This window comes from Rosa chinensis, chromosome 7 (genome assembly GCF_002994745.2).
Source record: "Rosa chinensis cultivar Old Blush chromosome 7, RchiOBHm-V2, whole genome shotgun sequence".
Lineage (NCBI taxonomy): Eukaryota > Viridiplantae > Streptophyta > Magnoliopsida > Rosales > Rosaceae > Rosa > Rosa chinensis.
In genome coordinates, this window is record NC_037094.1 from 33,703,250 (window position 1) to 33,718,678 (window position 15,429).

General features: G+C 37.4%; 1 protein-coding gene across 1 annotated transcript; it reads left to right on the top strand.

Moving 5' to 3' along the window:
- Positions 1 to 8,377: 8,377 nt before the first annotated feature.
- On the top strand, positions 8,378 to 9,367 carry LOC112177802 (zinc finger BED domain-containing protein RICESLEEPER 2-like). Its single transcript, XM_024316056.1, has one exon. The coding sequence runs from the start codon at positions 8,378 to 8,380 to the stop codon at positions 9,365 to 9,367; it is 990 nt and encodes a 329-aa protein (XP_024171824.1).
- The last annotated feature ends 6,062 nt before the right edge of the window (positions 9,368 to 15,429 follow it).

Below are 15,429 nucleotides of genomic sequence, written 5' to 3' on the forward strand. Positions count from 1 at the left end.
CCAATCCTCATCTTCATAAGAGGTGCCCACATGGTGTAGTTGGATTCATTCAATGCAACACCAGTTGGAAACGCTGAGTTATCTTGAGTTGTGGTATGATAATGGTTGATAATTGGAGGCGTATTGTGGAGTGCAAGAGTGGCAGCGTCGTCCTCCATTTAGCAGAAGCAGGGGCCTGTACGGAATCAAGACAAAAACAGTGCAGCAGGGCGGCTTGTCAGGGAGCCAAAATAATTATGCAAATATGTGGTAGTATGCCTTGTCCCCACGTGATGCAATTATGCAATTATGCTTGATGTGACGTTGCTTATGTATATTAGACAAAGTTGGCTGTGGCAATTTTGAAATAGTCTCGTGATGGGGTGGAAAAAATAAATTTGATTGGGTGGTTGTTCTCTGAGATTCGGGTTTCTGGTTTCGAATACGGTGCAGGAATTCAGCCTGCTCTGATACCAAGTTGAACACAAGGGTTTTGGTTTGTAATACTTCAATACAATATTCTCCAAAACGGAGGTTTATAAAGAAAAATACAAGAGTAATCCTAATAGGAAAATATTTCCTATAACTATACAGAAAACGTAATCTGTACCTACAAGGAAAGTAAATATTTACTGAATATTCTACAAAAATGAAGCTTATTTAGACATTCTTACTTAATAAACATCCAACTTACTTTTACAAATAACTAGCATACTATCTACATTTCCAATTTTCCCACAATGCCTATTGTCTAATAAAATCAATAAAAGCTTTTTTTTTTTTAGGTTCTATTCATAACTCCAAAATCAGTAATTGGGTCTCCTTCAATTTTTAAATATTTCACAATCCTATTTTACCTTTGATACAATTAAGCTGAACAAAAAAAAAGCCTCTAGTTGGTAGAGGTCTCTCTCCATGCTCCCTCTCTCCCTCCCTCCCTCTATATTTTACTTTGCTCCTACTTAATTTTTATATGATCTCTTTATCACTACATGAGAACCTGAAAATTCTAATATGATGAAAGACTGCATAGGGAAAACGCCTGATGCCTCTTCCAAAAGATGTTTGTTAAGGTCATATTGATTAGAAGATAACCATGACATTAGATTCTAATGATTCAATGGTAGATGAGGAGTACAATAAAGAACTAGCAACCGTACCTGCGCTTTGCTGCGGGATTTGTTGTTGCCAACAATTTACAATAATGAAAGATATAACTTAAAAGAACTTGATTCTTGATTAAAGTGAGAAAACACCATATATCACACATTAATCAGAATATAAAAGAAAAAGATTCATGTCTCCAAAATTGTTTTACAAAGCTCCAGCTCTCTATATTGTTCTGCAACTCTACCATACTACCTAATTCTTCTTTAAAAGACTTTCTAATATTACCAGTATCTTCCAGTTCAGCAACTCTGGAGTCCTTCACCTCAAGCGTAGCCCTAATCTCATCCAGCTTGCCTTCCATAAGTTTCACATGTTGTTTCAAACTCAATATCGATCTGTGCTTCCAAGGTATTCGAAAAAGTTTGTCCAATGTTTTCAGAACCCAACTGCTCAGATAAGTTGGATTCAATAATTTTCGGATCACTTGAAGATGGATCAATAGGCTTCACTGAATTATCACCTTGTGATATAGGTTCTTTCCCAACTGCCCAAATTTTTGAACATCTGCATGAGTACACATGATTCAATTAACAAAAGCCATAGCAGAAACTTCCCAGGAAATTGAAGCATATTTTGAATCAAAGAATCTGGCCCCTCCGAAAGTGGTAAAAAAATAAGTCACAAATAGCTTTTGCAGGAAACAAACATTCTACAAAGAGATGAGCATATATATACACAACAAATCAGAGAGGATTGTTTTTCTGTAGCCAAATCAAAAATTAATGCAGAAAAAAAAAAACCGAGTAGCATTACATAATGATCATATTTGAAATTACATTAATTGATAGTTTTAGTTGGTTTTTATTTAGAATGCATTGGGAAATGTTTCTAACAAACATGAGCATACCTATCAGGAAAATTGCAGCTCCAATGAAAACTGCTTGAAATATGTGACCAAATTCAGTTGCAATGTACTCAATAACAGTTGCAATAGCTGTTTTTGCTTCCTCCGCTTGATACAAAGCTGCCTCCATGCATTTCAATCTACCCGTCAGAATGCTTACTTTATCATTTAGTGCTGCATTGGATTTTGATATTATTATACACTTTTCCTCTACACTGTCGGCCCGACTTTCAGCGTTTGAAACCTTCTGCTTTAGATCCTTTATCACATTTTCCATATGCATGATAATCGAATTCAATTTGTTTCTCCTGGCTAGCTCCAACAGTTGCCACTGCATGTTGCAACCGCATGTCAAATTCTGTTAACTGCGTCTTAAGAAGTCTGAGCTCTTCATTAATTTCAGACTATGCTCTTCATTAAGTTCAGCGCTGGTCTCTGTTAATAAATTGCATTTGGCTTCTGCATTCCAAGCCCTACCTTCAGCTTTTGATTCTTTCTCTTTAAGATCTGTAATAATATTTCCCATTTCACTTATTTCATCTTCAAGCGAACTTACCTTTTCGCTCAGAGTAAAGGCCTCAGAATTGGCAATAATTAACTTATCTTCAACTTTCTTCAAGCTGTCTTTGAAGCTATCTGTACTGAAGAGGAGCAACTGGCAGCAAATTATCACTTGAATCCTCTGATGCTCTGACATCAAGCCTTTGGCTCGGCACTTTTACAGATCATTTCCAAGCTTTGGGAGACAGATCTAGAAAAGGAAGAAAATATAGCAAAATTTGTTAAGTGCATCAAATGAAGGGTAGTCGAAACAAAAATCTCAAGCATCCAAAAAACCAGGTCTCAAGCATAACATTCAGGCATATGGAAGCATGGTGACTTGACTTTGCAATTACTTTATCATTTCTCTAAATATAGAATTGCCTGACTACTAGTACTATAATATGAAAATTTTAAGGAGTAGGCAAGAGACTTAAAAGATATCACCAAATTAAATAGTATTGCGTTTTTTCCTTACAGTCATAACTCATAACCAAGAGCTTATAAGAATTAATTCAATTGCATTTTTCCCCTCTGCATTCGCAGCAAGTAGACACCTAAACATCTCTTTTGACACAAATCAAAAAAGATTTTCCATGTGTCTTGTAAACATTAAACAGTCTGTCCCACAAATCAAAATGTGCTAACAGGGACATTCCTATCAGACTTCCCTTGCTTGCGAACTGTTGGCATGAGCATGGTAATGCAAGTCATTATGAAATAGTTAAATAGATATTATAAAGGCCAAAAGAAAAGCTAGGCACTGGATAAGTCTAATTCGAGCAGGATGAATAATATCTAACATCCAGATAATGCAATCCCAATTGCAGCCCCAAACTGAGAGTAGCCTATATATGATAGCTAAATTTCACTTTTGCATTATCAAGCTCTTGTATTCTTCTATTATCTCTTTAATATTTTTTTTTTTTTTAATGAGCAATAGAACCAATGATAGCTGGATATAGTCACTATCAATTCAAATGTCAATTTATTCCTTGTCTTCAAAACCATGCATAAACGCCACAATTTTGTTTAAAACCCTTTCAGAACTCCTAGATTTGCAACAAACCACTTGACTCAAACTTACCTTGCCTTGCAATTTTATGGGACATAATCAAGAACAATTTCAAAAGTATTGATCTCAATCATTATATAATCCAAATTTTTTTGATCTCATAAGCTTTGGAAAAGAGGCTGAAAATAATATGATCAAAATTTAGCAGATTTATTTTTACATACTCTTACCTTTCTTGACATTGTAAAGTTGAGAGTAGGGGTAGGTTAAATTGCCGGACCTGCCGAAACCGGCTGAATTGCCGTCGTCGGCGCTGACAGAAATGGTAACCGAAGGTCCGGTTCGGTTTTACCGTACCGTATATTCGTACGCAGCTAGCTAGAGGTACGTCAATTATATTTATACGGTATTACGTACCAACCGTATATATATATATATATATATATATATATATATGTGCTTTTATTATTTTTTTAGTTATTTTTAGGACTAAATTCTGCTTACTACCCTGTACTTTCAAGGGTTCATCAGTTTAGTCCCTGCACTTCTAAATTTAATCAAAAATGTCCTTGCACTCTCCAATTTCATCAAATCGATCCAATCTGTCACCACTGTGTCAATTTTCAGGAAAAATTTCCAAACTACCCATCTGCATTCACAACACTAACGCTTCGGCGGGCTGCCTAGCGATGGGTAGTTTATGAATTTTCCCTGTGAGAAGGTCCCACGTCAGCATTTTAACGGCGAAAAATTAACGGAATAGTGACGGATTGGATCGATTTGATGAAATTGGAGAGTGTAAGGACTTTTCTGATTAAATTAGAAGTGTAGGGACTAAACTGATGAACCTTGAAAGTACAAGATAGTAAGCAAAATTTAATCCTTATTTTTAATACTAGGTATGTTTTAAGTCGTTGATTTCTAGCATCTGTGAATGACAGCCGTTGGATCTTTGTGGAGATTAGGGTAACCTAAGAGGGGTCAGTCAAATTAGGTCATTTGCAACTTGTGCCTGCAGCCTCTCTCTCAAGTCTCGACCCTCTCTTCCTCTCATAACCAACCCAGCCCCAATCCAATCTCAAAAACAACAATCGATCATTGATGTGAACCTCACCAACATAAGTTTCAACCCAGATATCATTTGATTTTTGAAATCCCCAAATCATTCGACCAACCCTAGATCAGTTGCTTGGTTGAAGTGGTTGCTCAGAGGCTTATACAATGTTCAAGTGGTGTTTCCGAGCACAAATAATTAGGTAAAATTTATCTTCTTTTAGTGTTGTACTCTTGTTACTCCTTTTGCTCTAATTTGTATGAAAAAAATGGAATTTGTTGTTGATTTTGTTAATTTCATGGTTGAAATTGATCGTGGTTATCTAACATATATGTTAATATGTGTTTTGGTAGGAAAGTCCTTTGAAGCTTGAAGGTATTGACCATAGATTTCAGTTGAGGGTTTATCAGTTTATCCTGAGGTAGAGAGGTGATCGAGGTCTTTGATTAGGTAACTAAACGTCTAAACTTGTGTGTGCTTGGTTGGGTTTTGATTCTTTGAACTTGAAGTATTTGCTTGTGACTTTGTGTATGGGTGTTTCTGATTATGACTTTACCAATTCTTATGTATAATTATGTTTTAAGGATGCTAAAATTCTTTGAACTTGAAGTATCTATTCTGCTCTTGTACTCTTATTAATTAGTATGTGACTTTGAGACTTTTTGTGTGAATAAGTTTCTGCTTGTTCTCTTATTAGTTTTTTTTTTTTAGGAAATGGATACTTTCATTGAACATATCCTTGGCCAGAAGACACGTACATCAGATACTGTCTCATACCAAAATCATAAATGGTATGTGCTAACTAACAAAAGATAGGTACCCTCATTAGAAACACATTCGCTCACTTATTGAGCCTAAAAATAGGAAACAAAACCCTCCCTACCTACCTCTCATGAAGCAGTGATCTAGTCGCCTAGAGACCTCAATTGGTGTACAACTAGAAAACAAAGATGAAAGTAGTAGAAGACCCCACTTCTAGCATTAGGCAAAAAGGAAACCATGAAATCAAAGTTTTCGATTCCTTTGCCCTTCTCTCAAGGGCTGGAAGTAGAACCAGTGGCTGGAGGATAGGTGAGCTTCAGAAGACTACCATTAGTCTTCTTACTAGTGCGTTGATTCTTATTCTTGCTGCCAAGAGGCCTGCCGGTCTTCTTCTTCAAAGTTAGCAAAGCAACATCACTGTCATCTTCAATCAATCCCAATGCATCAGCCTGTAGGGTTGGAACCTTTCCACCTAATATAGTTTTGAATTTCTTGGGGGAAGGGTTACCAACACTTGTTCGATTTCTTTTCTTAGAAGACAAACCAGCTTCTTGATGCACTTGCATACTTGCAGAACCATCCAAATCACAAGTCTCTATGGAAGGTTCTAACATGGGATTCTTATCCTTCTCTAACTCGTGCTCCAAAGAAGCATCAGTCACAGCAAAATCCCTTGCAGGGACCGAAGGAGAAGTAGGGGGAATTGGCCGCTCCAATCGACGAATAACTGGTTTCCTCTTCAAAGGGATGGAAGAAGAGGTAGTGAAGAGATCATTCTTGTCCTTTGCTGAGAAAGACAACGAACCTCCAGATGTCGATGGTCCAAGAAAATGCAAAACCCTAGGAGTAGGGTTTGCCATACACGATTCCGCACAAGCAATTCCGGCATGAGTGACAAGTCCACATTGAGAGCATCTCCCTTTCAAATGTTCAAATTGAAACTGAAGAATCGGTTCGACACCAACATCCAGATAAACTTTTTGTTCAAGCAAGATCGGCTTGGACACATCATGAGAGAATAATACCCTAATCAAGCCTTTCTTGAACTCATTATTATCATAATCCAAAAAACCCCTGAGGAGGTTCCCAATCAGTGTGAGATTCTCAGGCTCTTCATAAAGAGGTAGTATTCTAGAAACCCTAACCCAAACTCGGAGATGCTTGAATTGGACTTCATGCAATGTTTTGACTCCATCATACTCTACAAAATACACGGGAGCGCGATCATAACACTAGACTCCTCCCCGTAATGCTTTGTTACGGTCTCAAATAGATTCGAAAGAGAATAGGAACAGATCCCCAGCCCTCTCCTGGATCCTGAATTCCTTGTCCACCATCCAAGTTCGGTGAAAGTGAGATTTGAAAGCCTTCAAATCAAACTACTTTTGGGTCAATGGTTTGCCAAGAAGAAAGGATTGGGATGACCTGTGCACAGGACCACCACCAATTTTCCCGATATCATGGGCGCTACCGCCCTCAGCAAGAGCAAGGGAGGCAGCAAAGCTCATTGTGACTGCATCAATGGAAGCCATGGATTGAGAGAAGTGGGAGAGAAGGGTAGAAAATTGACGGTGGAGGCAACGAGGCCGTAGGCTAGCTAGGGTTGAGAGAAAAGTCTTGCTAGGGTTTTTTTTTTATAAGGATCTGTTCTCTTATTAATTATTTTGTGACTTTCTGTGTGTATAAGTTTATGCTATCTATTCTGCTTGTACTGAAAAGGACTTGTAGTTAAGTATAAACTATAAACTGAACATGATTGCAAAGTATGAAGCTGTTGCTTTTAAGTATAAACTGAACATGATTGCAAAGTATGAAGTTGTTGCTTTTAATTGTATGTTGCTTTTAAGTATAAATTGAACATGATTGGAAAAGTTTGAAAGTATGAAACTCATCTGTTGCTTTTAATTATATGTTGCTATTTAATCTAATTGTTATCATATAAAACAAAATAGATACCCCTTAGATAAAACTGATCAAAAGTGAATCTATCTTTTCTCATTGTAGACCATGGCTTCTACAAGTAGGTCAGGAAGTCATTGATGTTCATCCCTGTCCATAACTTCAAACATGGTTACTGCAAGTTGTCAATATGTTAGTGTTTCCCCAAATGATAACCAAAACCCTTTACCACCAGTAGGTAACTTACCAAAAATAGATAATAGTACCCCTAACTTAGTTCCCACTCTAACCCCAACTGAAACACCAAATCCAAATCCTCAATCGGTGGAAGCTACTGCGGGGTTAGGGAAAAGAAAAAAAAATAGATAAGACCACAAAAGGTAGGAAACAGAGTCGAGTATGAGAGTGTTTTACAAGGCCTTTGCTCCCTGATGGCAAGCCTGACCCACAGAATGCACAATGCAACTACTGTAAAGCATTAGTTCCTGCTTTAAGTTCAAAGAATGGAACCAGTTCTTGCTGGTTACATGGAAGAAACTGCAAGGTTAACCCTCTATTTGAGAAACCAATTGAGAAATGGCAGACTATATTAGCTAGGGATAATGTTTCCGGGGCTTCACAATATCACAGATTTAATCAGGGTAGGATAGATGAGAAGCTGTACAAGATGATCATAAGGGATGAACTTCCCTTTAGGCATGTGGAGGGTTTTGGGTTTAAAGCATTTATGCTAGAAGCTCAGCCACAGTGGATTCAATCAAGTAAAAAGTTAGTGGCCAAGGGAGTGTGAGAATTGTACCAATCTGAGAAGGGAAAGATGATGTCGATCTTTGCACAGCATGCAAAGAGAGATAGTGTAACCACTGACACTTGGACATCAATTTAGAACATTAACTACATGGTGGTCACTGGCAATTTCATGGACAACGACTGCAAATTGTACAAAAGGATTATTAACTTTTATTCAATTACCAGTCACAAAGGGGAAGATATAGGGAGGGTCCTAGAGCAGTGTTTGAGGGAATGAGATATCAATAGGGTGTTCACTATCACAGTGGGCAATGCTAGTGCAAATGACCTAGCAGTTGTCTACATGAAAAGAAGGCTGAGGAACATGAACACTTTAAGCTTTGATGGGGACTTCTTGCACCTTCGATGTGCATTTCACATCATCAATTTGATTGTCAAGTATGGAATCAAAGAATTAGAGGATGAGATTGATGCAATTTGGCATTGTGTCAAGTTTATTAGGTCAAGTTCAAGTCTATTAGATAAGTTTAGGGAGTTTTCTGTTCTTGAGCACTTGAATAAGAATGCGAATGTTCCCCTAGATGTGATCACTAGGTGGAATAGCACTTATTTAATGCTTGCTGTGGCATTAAAATATAAGAAAGTGTTTGATAGGATGGGTGATGAAGATGTGCAGTTTAGGCATTATTTTGAGGAGAAAGATACCAAAGGTAGGAAGAGGACAGGCCCTCCCGTAGAGGCAGATTGGAGAAATGCTCAAGCTTTAGTGCATTTCCTCAAAAAGTTTTACAAGACAACACTCAAATTGAGTGCTTGGAAATCAGTTACTACAAACTTGCAGTTCAAAGAGACGATCGGCCTTCAAACAGAGATTGATAAGAAGGCAAATGATGATTCTGATGAGGTTTTGCAGAGGGTGGCAGTGGGGATGAAAGCAAAATTCAACAAATATTGGGGCAGCTTTGAAACCATGAATCAAATCATAGGAATTGCAAATGTCCCAGACCCTCGCTGGAAACTGCAATATCAGAAAGCAGCATTTTTAAGGGTGGGAGTCAGAGCTAGCACAAATGAGAAGATAACAAGGGACTTGAAGAACATTTTGTTGAGAATGTATGATGAGTATAGGGGCTGTGAGGGGGGTTTAAGTCAACCAAACCATTCAGATGGTGTTGCAGCAATGGAGGGGGTTGAGTTTGATAGTCTAGAAGATGGACAAGCTGAGATACTTGCTGATCTCATGCAAGAAAGACTCGAAAATGAACATGAAATGATATGCAACGAGGTTGACAAGTACCTTGTAGATAGATATGTCAATCATTTAGTCAAAGGGTTTGATGTTTCACAATGGTAGAGGTCAATGTAGCTGCATATCCTATTCTTTCCAAGCTTGCTAAAGACATTTTTACAATTCCTTGCTCTACTGTGGCAAGTGAGAATGCATTTAACTTGGGAAAAAGGGTAGTTGACCCCTTTAGGAGTTCACTCACTCCTAAAATGGTTAAGGCACTAGTCTGCACTAGTAATTGGTTGAGAGCTGAGCAGCCTAATTTCTATTCAGAACCAACAACGGATGAGATGCCCTTGTATAAGGATCTAGAAGAACTGCAGAAAGGTATAATCTGGAAATATTAGCGTACTTGAATTTTTTTATTTATTAATACATCAACTTATTTCTGTATTGACTTGGCTATTTGTATTCTTTTTGTGGTTTTAACATTGAAAAAACTGCTGCGCTGCATTTGGGAGGTGCGAACTCGTCGACGACAACTACTGCTTGAAGATTTGGATGGTGCAAACATCCAGATCGAAAATATAGCTGCTGTGCATTTTTTTGTCTAGTGTTTGGAGTGTACTTAAAGATTTGGATGCAGCTGCTGTTTTTTTTTTTTTTTGTCTAGTCATTGGAATCATCAAATCACTTGCATCTTTTTGTTTATTTCAATTTAAGGTTCTGTAATATTCAATAACTTTTAGACTTGGACATCAGTCACATATGATATGTGAGCTTCTAATTTGTGAATGTAGAACTGAAAGATTTCAGCTGAAAGAGAAAACGTGAAAACATCAAGTCTAAAACTCACATCTCCATAAGAAGGTGAGGAATAGACTTGATGAAGATGTATTATCAGGAAATTGCAAAGTTAAGTACAAGCTTAATAACTTTTATGTATTTGGTAAAAACTGAACAAGAAAAATGGTCTAAAAACAGCCTACAATGGGTGATTGGCCTACATAAATGTTTATCAATATTAGGCCCAATCATCCTCTTCGATTGGGCCTGAACCGAGACAAAACCGACCATAATCTCGATAACTGAAATATACGATTACCGACTTTTCCAACACGGTAGTGGCATTAGTTTTTAGCCTACCAATGTGTTTCAGTGGGTAGTCAGCTCAGAGGCAAAAACACGGTTACCGTACCAAATCCAGCCCTAGTTGAGAGTGCTTGTTTCCATCCAGGTGCTTCATTACCTGTTAATGCAATCCAGGGGCAGATATGATCTTAATAGAATCAAACTCCATCGTGCCAACTGTTGATGCATGCCTTAGATCTTTCACTACAAAAATAGACAAATCAAATCATTTAGACCCATTTATGATGAAATACGAAAAGTCAATGAGGGAGTATAGAGGGCTTATGTCAGCCATTAATCGACTCATATAAAAAAGCAATGCTTCTAAATGTCATGAGGTGTGTCCAAATAAAACAAAAACTTGGATAGTAAAAGTTTTTGTTCAAAGATGATTGACTTAGTTTGGTTACATAGTTTTCACTTTCCAGAAAGATAACTTATCAATGTGTCCTACTATCAGGTCGTGCTACTAAATGCAACTCAAAGGGAACCCATAAGTTTTAGCTATTAGGTTAATGAGTCTTTTTTTTATTTTATTTTATCTTAATTGACATCCAATTAATTTACCTGCCAAGTGCATTCAACTAAACCAAAAACTCAAAGCTCAACCACAGCAACAGAAGCCATCACCAACTACAACCCTACAAATCCCAAATAGCCAAAAAATCAAATTAGAAAACCATGCCACCAATACATTAAAAAAGTCACAAATTCAAAACAAACATAAACCACAAAAACAAAATGAAAAACAAAAATCAATTTCACAATCAAGTTCTCAAATACTCAAAGCCAAAAAATACCCAATTTATAACACCACAGATACCATCCAAGCATTCCCACTTACTCATTCTCTCAGTAGCTCTTCCATAGCCACCTGGTCAAACAAACTAATAGAATGAAATGGAATGAAGTAAACCTATAGAAGAGCTGGTTTGATTCAATACCTTTGAACAGAGAGGAAAAAAACAATTACCAATACAGTATGAATAAGAAAGGTGCTACACTTGGAACCAAAAAAGAAGAAAAAAGTAGTGTTCATGAAGATATCAAATCAAGAATTGATCGCAGAGATAACAACAGAACAATTAACTAATAAATGAAAAAAATGATATATACTAACACATGCATGAAACGATTTACTGAATTTAACTATTTCCCATATCTGATTCCACAAAACCCAGCTCAAATGCAAACCTACACAAAACCCAGATAACGAAAATGCTAAATCACCCACAAAACCAAATGAAATGCAAAACCAAACACAGCTAGATAAACCCACATACCTACATACCCACCTTCAAATGCACCACCCAAAATTGCATGCACCGACATTCAAAACCAATCAACTAAATAAGAAGCTTACCTGAAGCTCAAAGTCTCAAAGATATCTTATTGCTGAATCGGATCTTCCCAAAGATGAAAGACGAGTGCAACTGGCTTGATCTCGATCAAGAGATTTGATCGAGATTTGAGAGAGAAGAAATAAGATTGGGCGTAAGCTGAAGAAAGTTTTTATACCTAGGGCGGAAAGAAGGGCAAAATCGTCATTTCACACTGCCGGCTCGGCTTGGGCCGATCCTGTTACTAAGCCGATGAACAGTTAACTCACAAATAGTATATAGTAAATTTGGCTTCAAAATGTTAGAAGATGTTGGACTTCCAATACCAGCTACTAATTCTGATGATGTTAAAAATACCGAGGATTTTACCATTCTCGTGAATGGTGTGAGTATAAATTCTTGTCTCTTTGAACAAATCATAAACAGGTATTGTGATCCATGCTGCTCACAAAGATCATTTCTGCACAACAATCTCCTTGCAAGTATTAATGGTAAGTTACTGCTGAAATAATGACCGAAACAACTAACATCGCTAATGCCATTAGAACTTGCAAGCTTTCCACCCAATCATTCCCAGTACACATCAACCAAGCATCAAACTTCAGAATCTAAAAAAAAACTGATAAATAGAAAAAAAAAAAAAAAGAAGTAAAAAAACCAAAAATTTAAATGTCTACCAATTGCATCATCTTTCAAAATTACATAAAAACTCAATGTGAAAGCCCTTTAGCAATGTATATTTTAGGGTTAAAGTTGGAGAATAAAGTTTTCTCTAAGTTGAAGACTACTACTGTTTGTAGATGTAAGGAGAGACTTTTTTTTTCCTCTTTTGTGTCTTTATTGGTAATTTGACATAAGTTGACAAAGTCAACTATCACTTGAAAATTAGAGTGATCCAAATGTTGATTTTTGAGGTATGAATAGAAGCTCTCTAAAAAGAGTGGAACTGTTCTTTTAAAAAAAAAAAAGTTTACTATTTTGAGCATCTCATCCACATTTTTTACATGAAACTAACAATTTTGCCCACTATTTTTGTTCAAACATCTGTCTTTTCTTAACCAACAGACCACCCACCTCTAATGTCATGTTGGCTGCCTCCAATGTTGTCCATCTTCAGTGACGACTCGTCGACTCCTGCAGTTTCTCACCCCAATTCCACTCTTTGTTTATATAATCATTATTTCTTCATAAGAAGATCAAATTGTCTTATAATCCTATTTAGTCTTTTGTTTATGATTATTATAAGGGCTAATTTCATTTTACCTATTTGACATTTGCACTTTAATTTAGTTGTGCTCTTGCACATCTAATTTCATCATATGTACCTTTATGTTGTCTAATTTTAATCAATCTAGTCCCATAATTAGCTTTTACGTCAAGTAATTTGTAAACTGAAAATGTAGCTTTAGTGAACTCCCTTTCATGATGGTGTTTCATTAACGTGACATTCAAAACTATATCATAGGAAGTCTACTAATGAATTGTTCCATGCAATAATGAGTTACAAAATGATCTAATACTCTACTATACTAATACTAAATGCAAATGCAGAGGTAAAGACAGAAACAAGAAATCTTTAGCATATTACAAGTCAAATGAATTAAGTATAGAATACCATAAATAACATTTAACTCATGCTTTCTATCTAGCATTTCTTCATCAATATACTTATACAAATCATTTTTCATACTTGAACTTGAACTATTCTTGTAACAAGCATCAACGTCCTACACATAAAATAACAAGTTTTTTGATGATGAAGATGAAAATCCTGAAATCATAGAATAGTTGCCCGGTTCTTTTTTGTTCTTGTGAAATAAGTAGCCAAAGTTGGCATAAAGCACTGACATGCATGTTTTTGATACCACCCTACATACATCTTTGAATGCGGAATACATGAACTTTGAATGTAACTTTAGGGTGCTACTCCATTGGCTCGAGCACTATAGCATCCCCTACTTGCAGACAATTATTGTCTGGTGCAAATTTCAACCAATCTCAACGCAGTATTGCAAAGTAATTTCTCCGCACAAGCTGATGCTGCAATTAGCCGACCATTTTCTCCGGATTGCAATCTCTAAGTACACAAGAGCGATTGAGATCTCCTTGCAAGATGTATTGATTGACAAACGACACCTGCAATCTCAAATGATTGAAAATCTAGAGCCACGAAATGGAGTTGACGATGGAGACTTCAGTTATCTTCTGAAGATTAACTACTGCCAAGACTCCGCCTTTATATCCTATGCCCCGTTCTTTTTTTATTTTTAATAGTTGATTGCTTGTGGTGATTGTCGTTCCTTTTGTTTGTGTTTTAAAGGTTTTCTTTCCTTCAGGTGTGTTGTCAAGCAAGGGAGGACGAGAACATGAGGTCAAGTATATATGTATTGATTAATTACTGGTTACTCTCTATACTTATAGGGTTTTATCGTTTCAGTTCCTGACCTTCGAATTTCACCTAAAAAGTCCCTGAACTCTCAATTTCGTCCCTGCTGTCAAGCTCCATCCAAATTAACCGTTAAATTGCTAACGTGGCATCCATTTCACTTCAAAATGTCAATTTTACCCTCAATTACTTTTTTTTTTTTTTTAACTCTCTCTCTTTTTTTCCTTTTTCCTTTTTACCTCTTCTTCTTCCTCCAGGCTGTCTTTCCTCCTCTGTTTATCTCCATCTTCTTCTTCTAAAAACAAACCCAAACCCAGCTCTCTCTGTCCTCCTCTATTTATCTCTCCTTCTTTGGAGATGAATATGCCTAACAAACATTGCCGGATTTCACTGTGTGTTTCTCGCATTATTTTATTCAATTTCATGGCAACAGCCACATCTACTAGTACTACTACTGCTGCTCTCAAAGCCCACCCCCATCAACAGCCAAGCACTAAACCCAGACGCTGCAACAACAACAACAACCTGACCCGAAAGCTTGACTTGCCTACGATTGTCTCGCCCAAGAACTCTTGGTGCTGTCCTACCTCAAAACCAATCCCGACCCATTCCCACCAAGGCAGACTACCCATTGACCCGACTCACGAGCTCGATCAGGTTGAGGACTACCCATCTCGAATTCTTCGTCGTCGTCATCGTTCAGGATCCGATTCTCTCCGGGGATCTTATCCCCAGTCATGGACTTCACTCCCACTTTGACCAATGGCCAAAACTATTCGTATAACTCGAGCTTCACTAGGTTCAATAGTATGCTCACGGTGTCGCTGCCGCCGCAGTGGAGCCCGACCCTTTCCGAAATGATGGCCAGCGAGGCTCAAATGGTGCACCTGAAGCACTTCAGATCCACCAAAACGGCGTCGCGCCGCCGCCGCCAAGGACTACCCACATGGGAGGTCGTTAACATTAGTTTAGGGAAGAGAGAGAGAGAGAGAGAGAGAGAGAGAGAGAGAGAGAGAGAGAGAGAGAGAGAGAGAGAGAGAGAGAGAGAGAGAGAGAGAGAGAGAGAGAGAGAGAGAACATAGAACAGAGAACAGAGAAAGAGAGAGCCTGGAAGAAGACGAGGTAAAAAAGGAAAAAGGGCAACAAAAAAAAAAGGTAATTGAGGGTAAAATAGACATTTCGGTGTGAAATTGATGCCACGTTAGCAATTTAACAGTTAATTTGGACGGAGCTTGATGACAGGGATGAAATGGGAGGAAATTGAGAGTTCAGGGACTGTTTAGGTGAAATTCGAAGGTCAGGGACTGAAACGACGAAACCCTATAAGTATA

Coding starts and splice junctions, on each gene's coding strand:
- LOC112177802 (XM_024316056.1), top strand. CDS start 8,378: ATGAACACTTTAAGCTTTGATGGGGACTTCTTGCACCTTCGATGTGCA.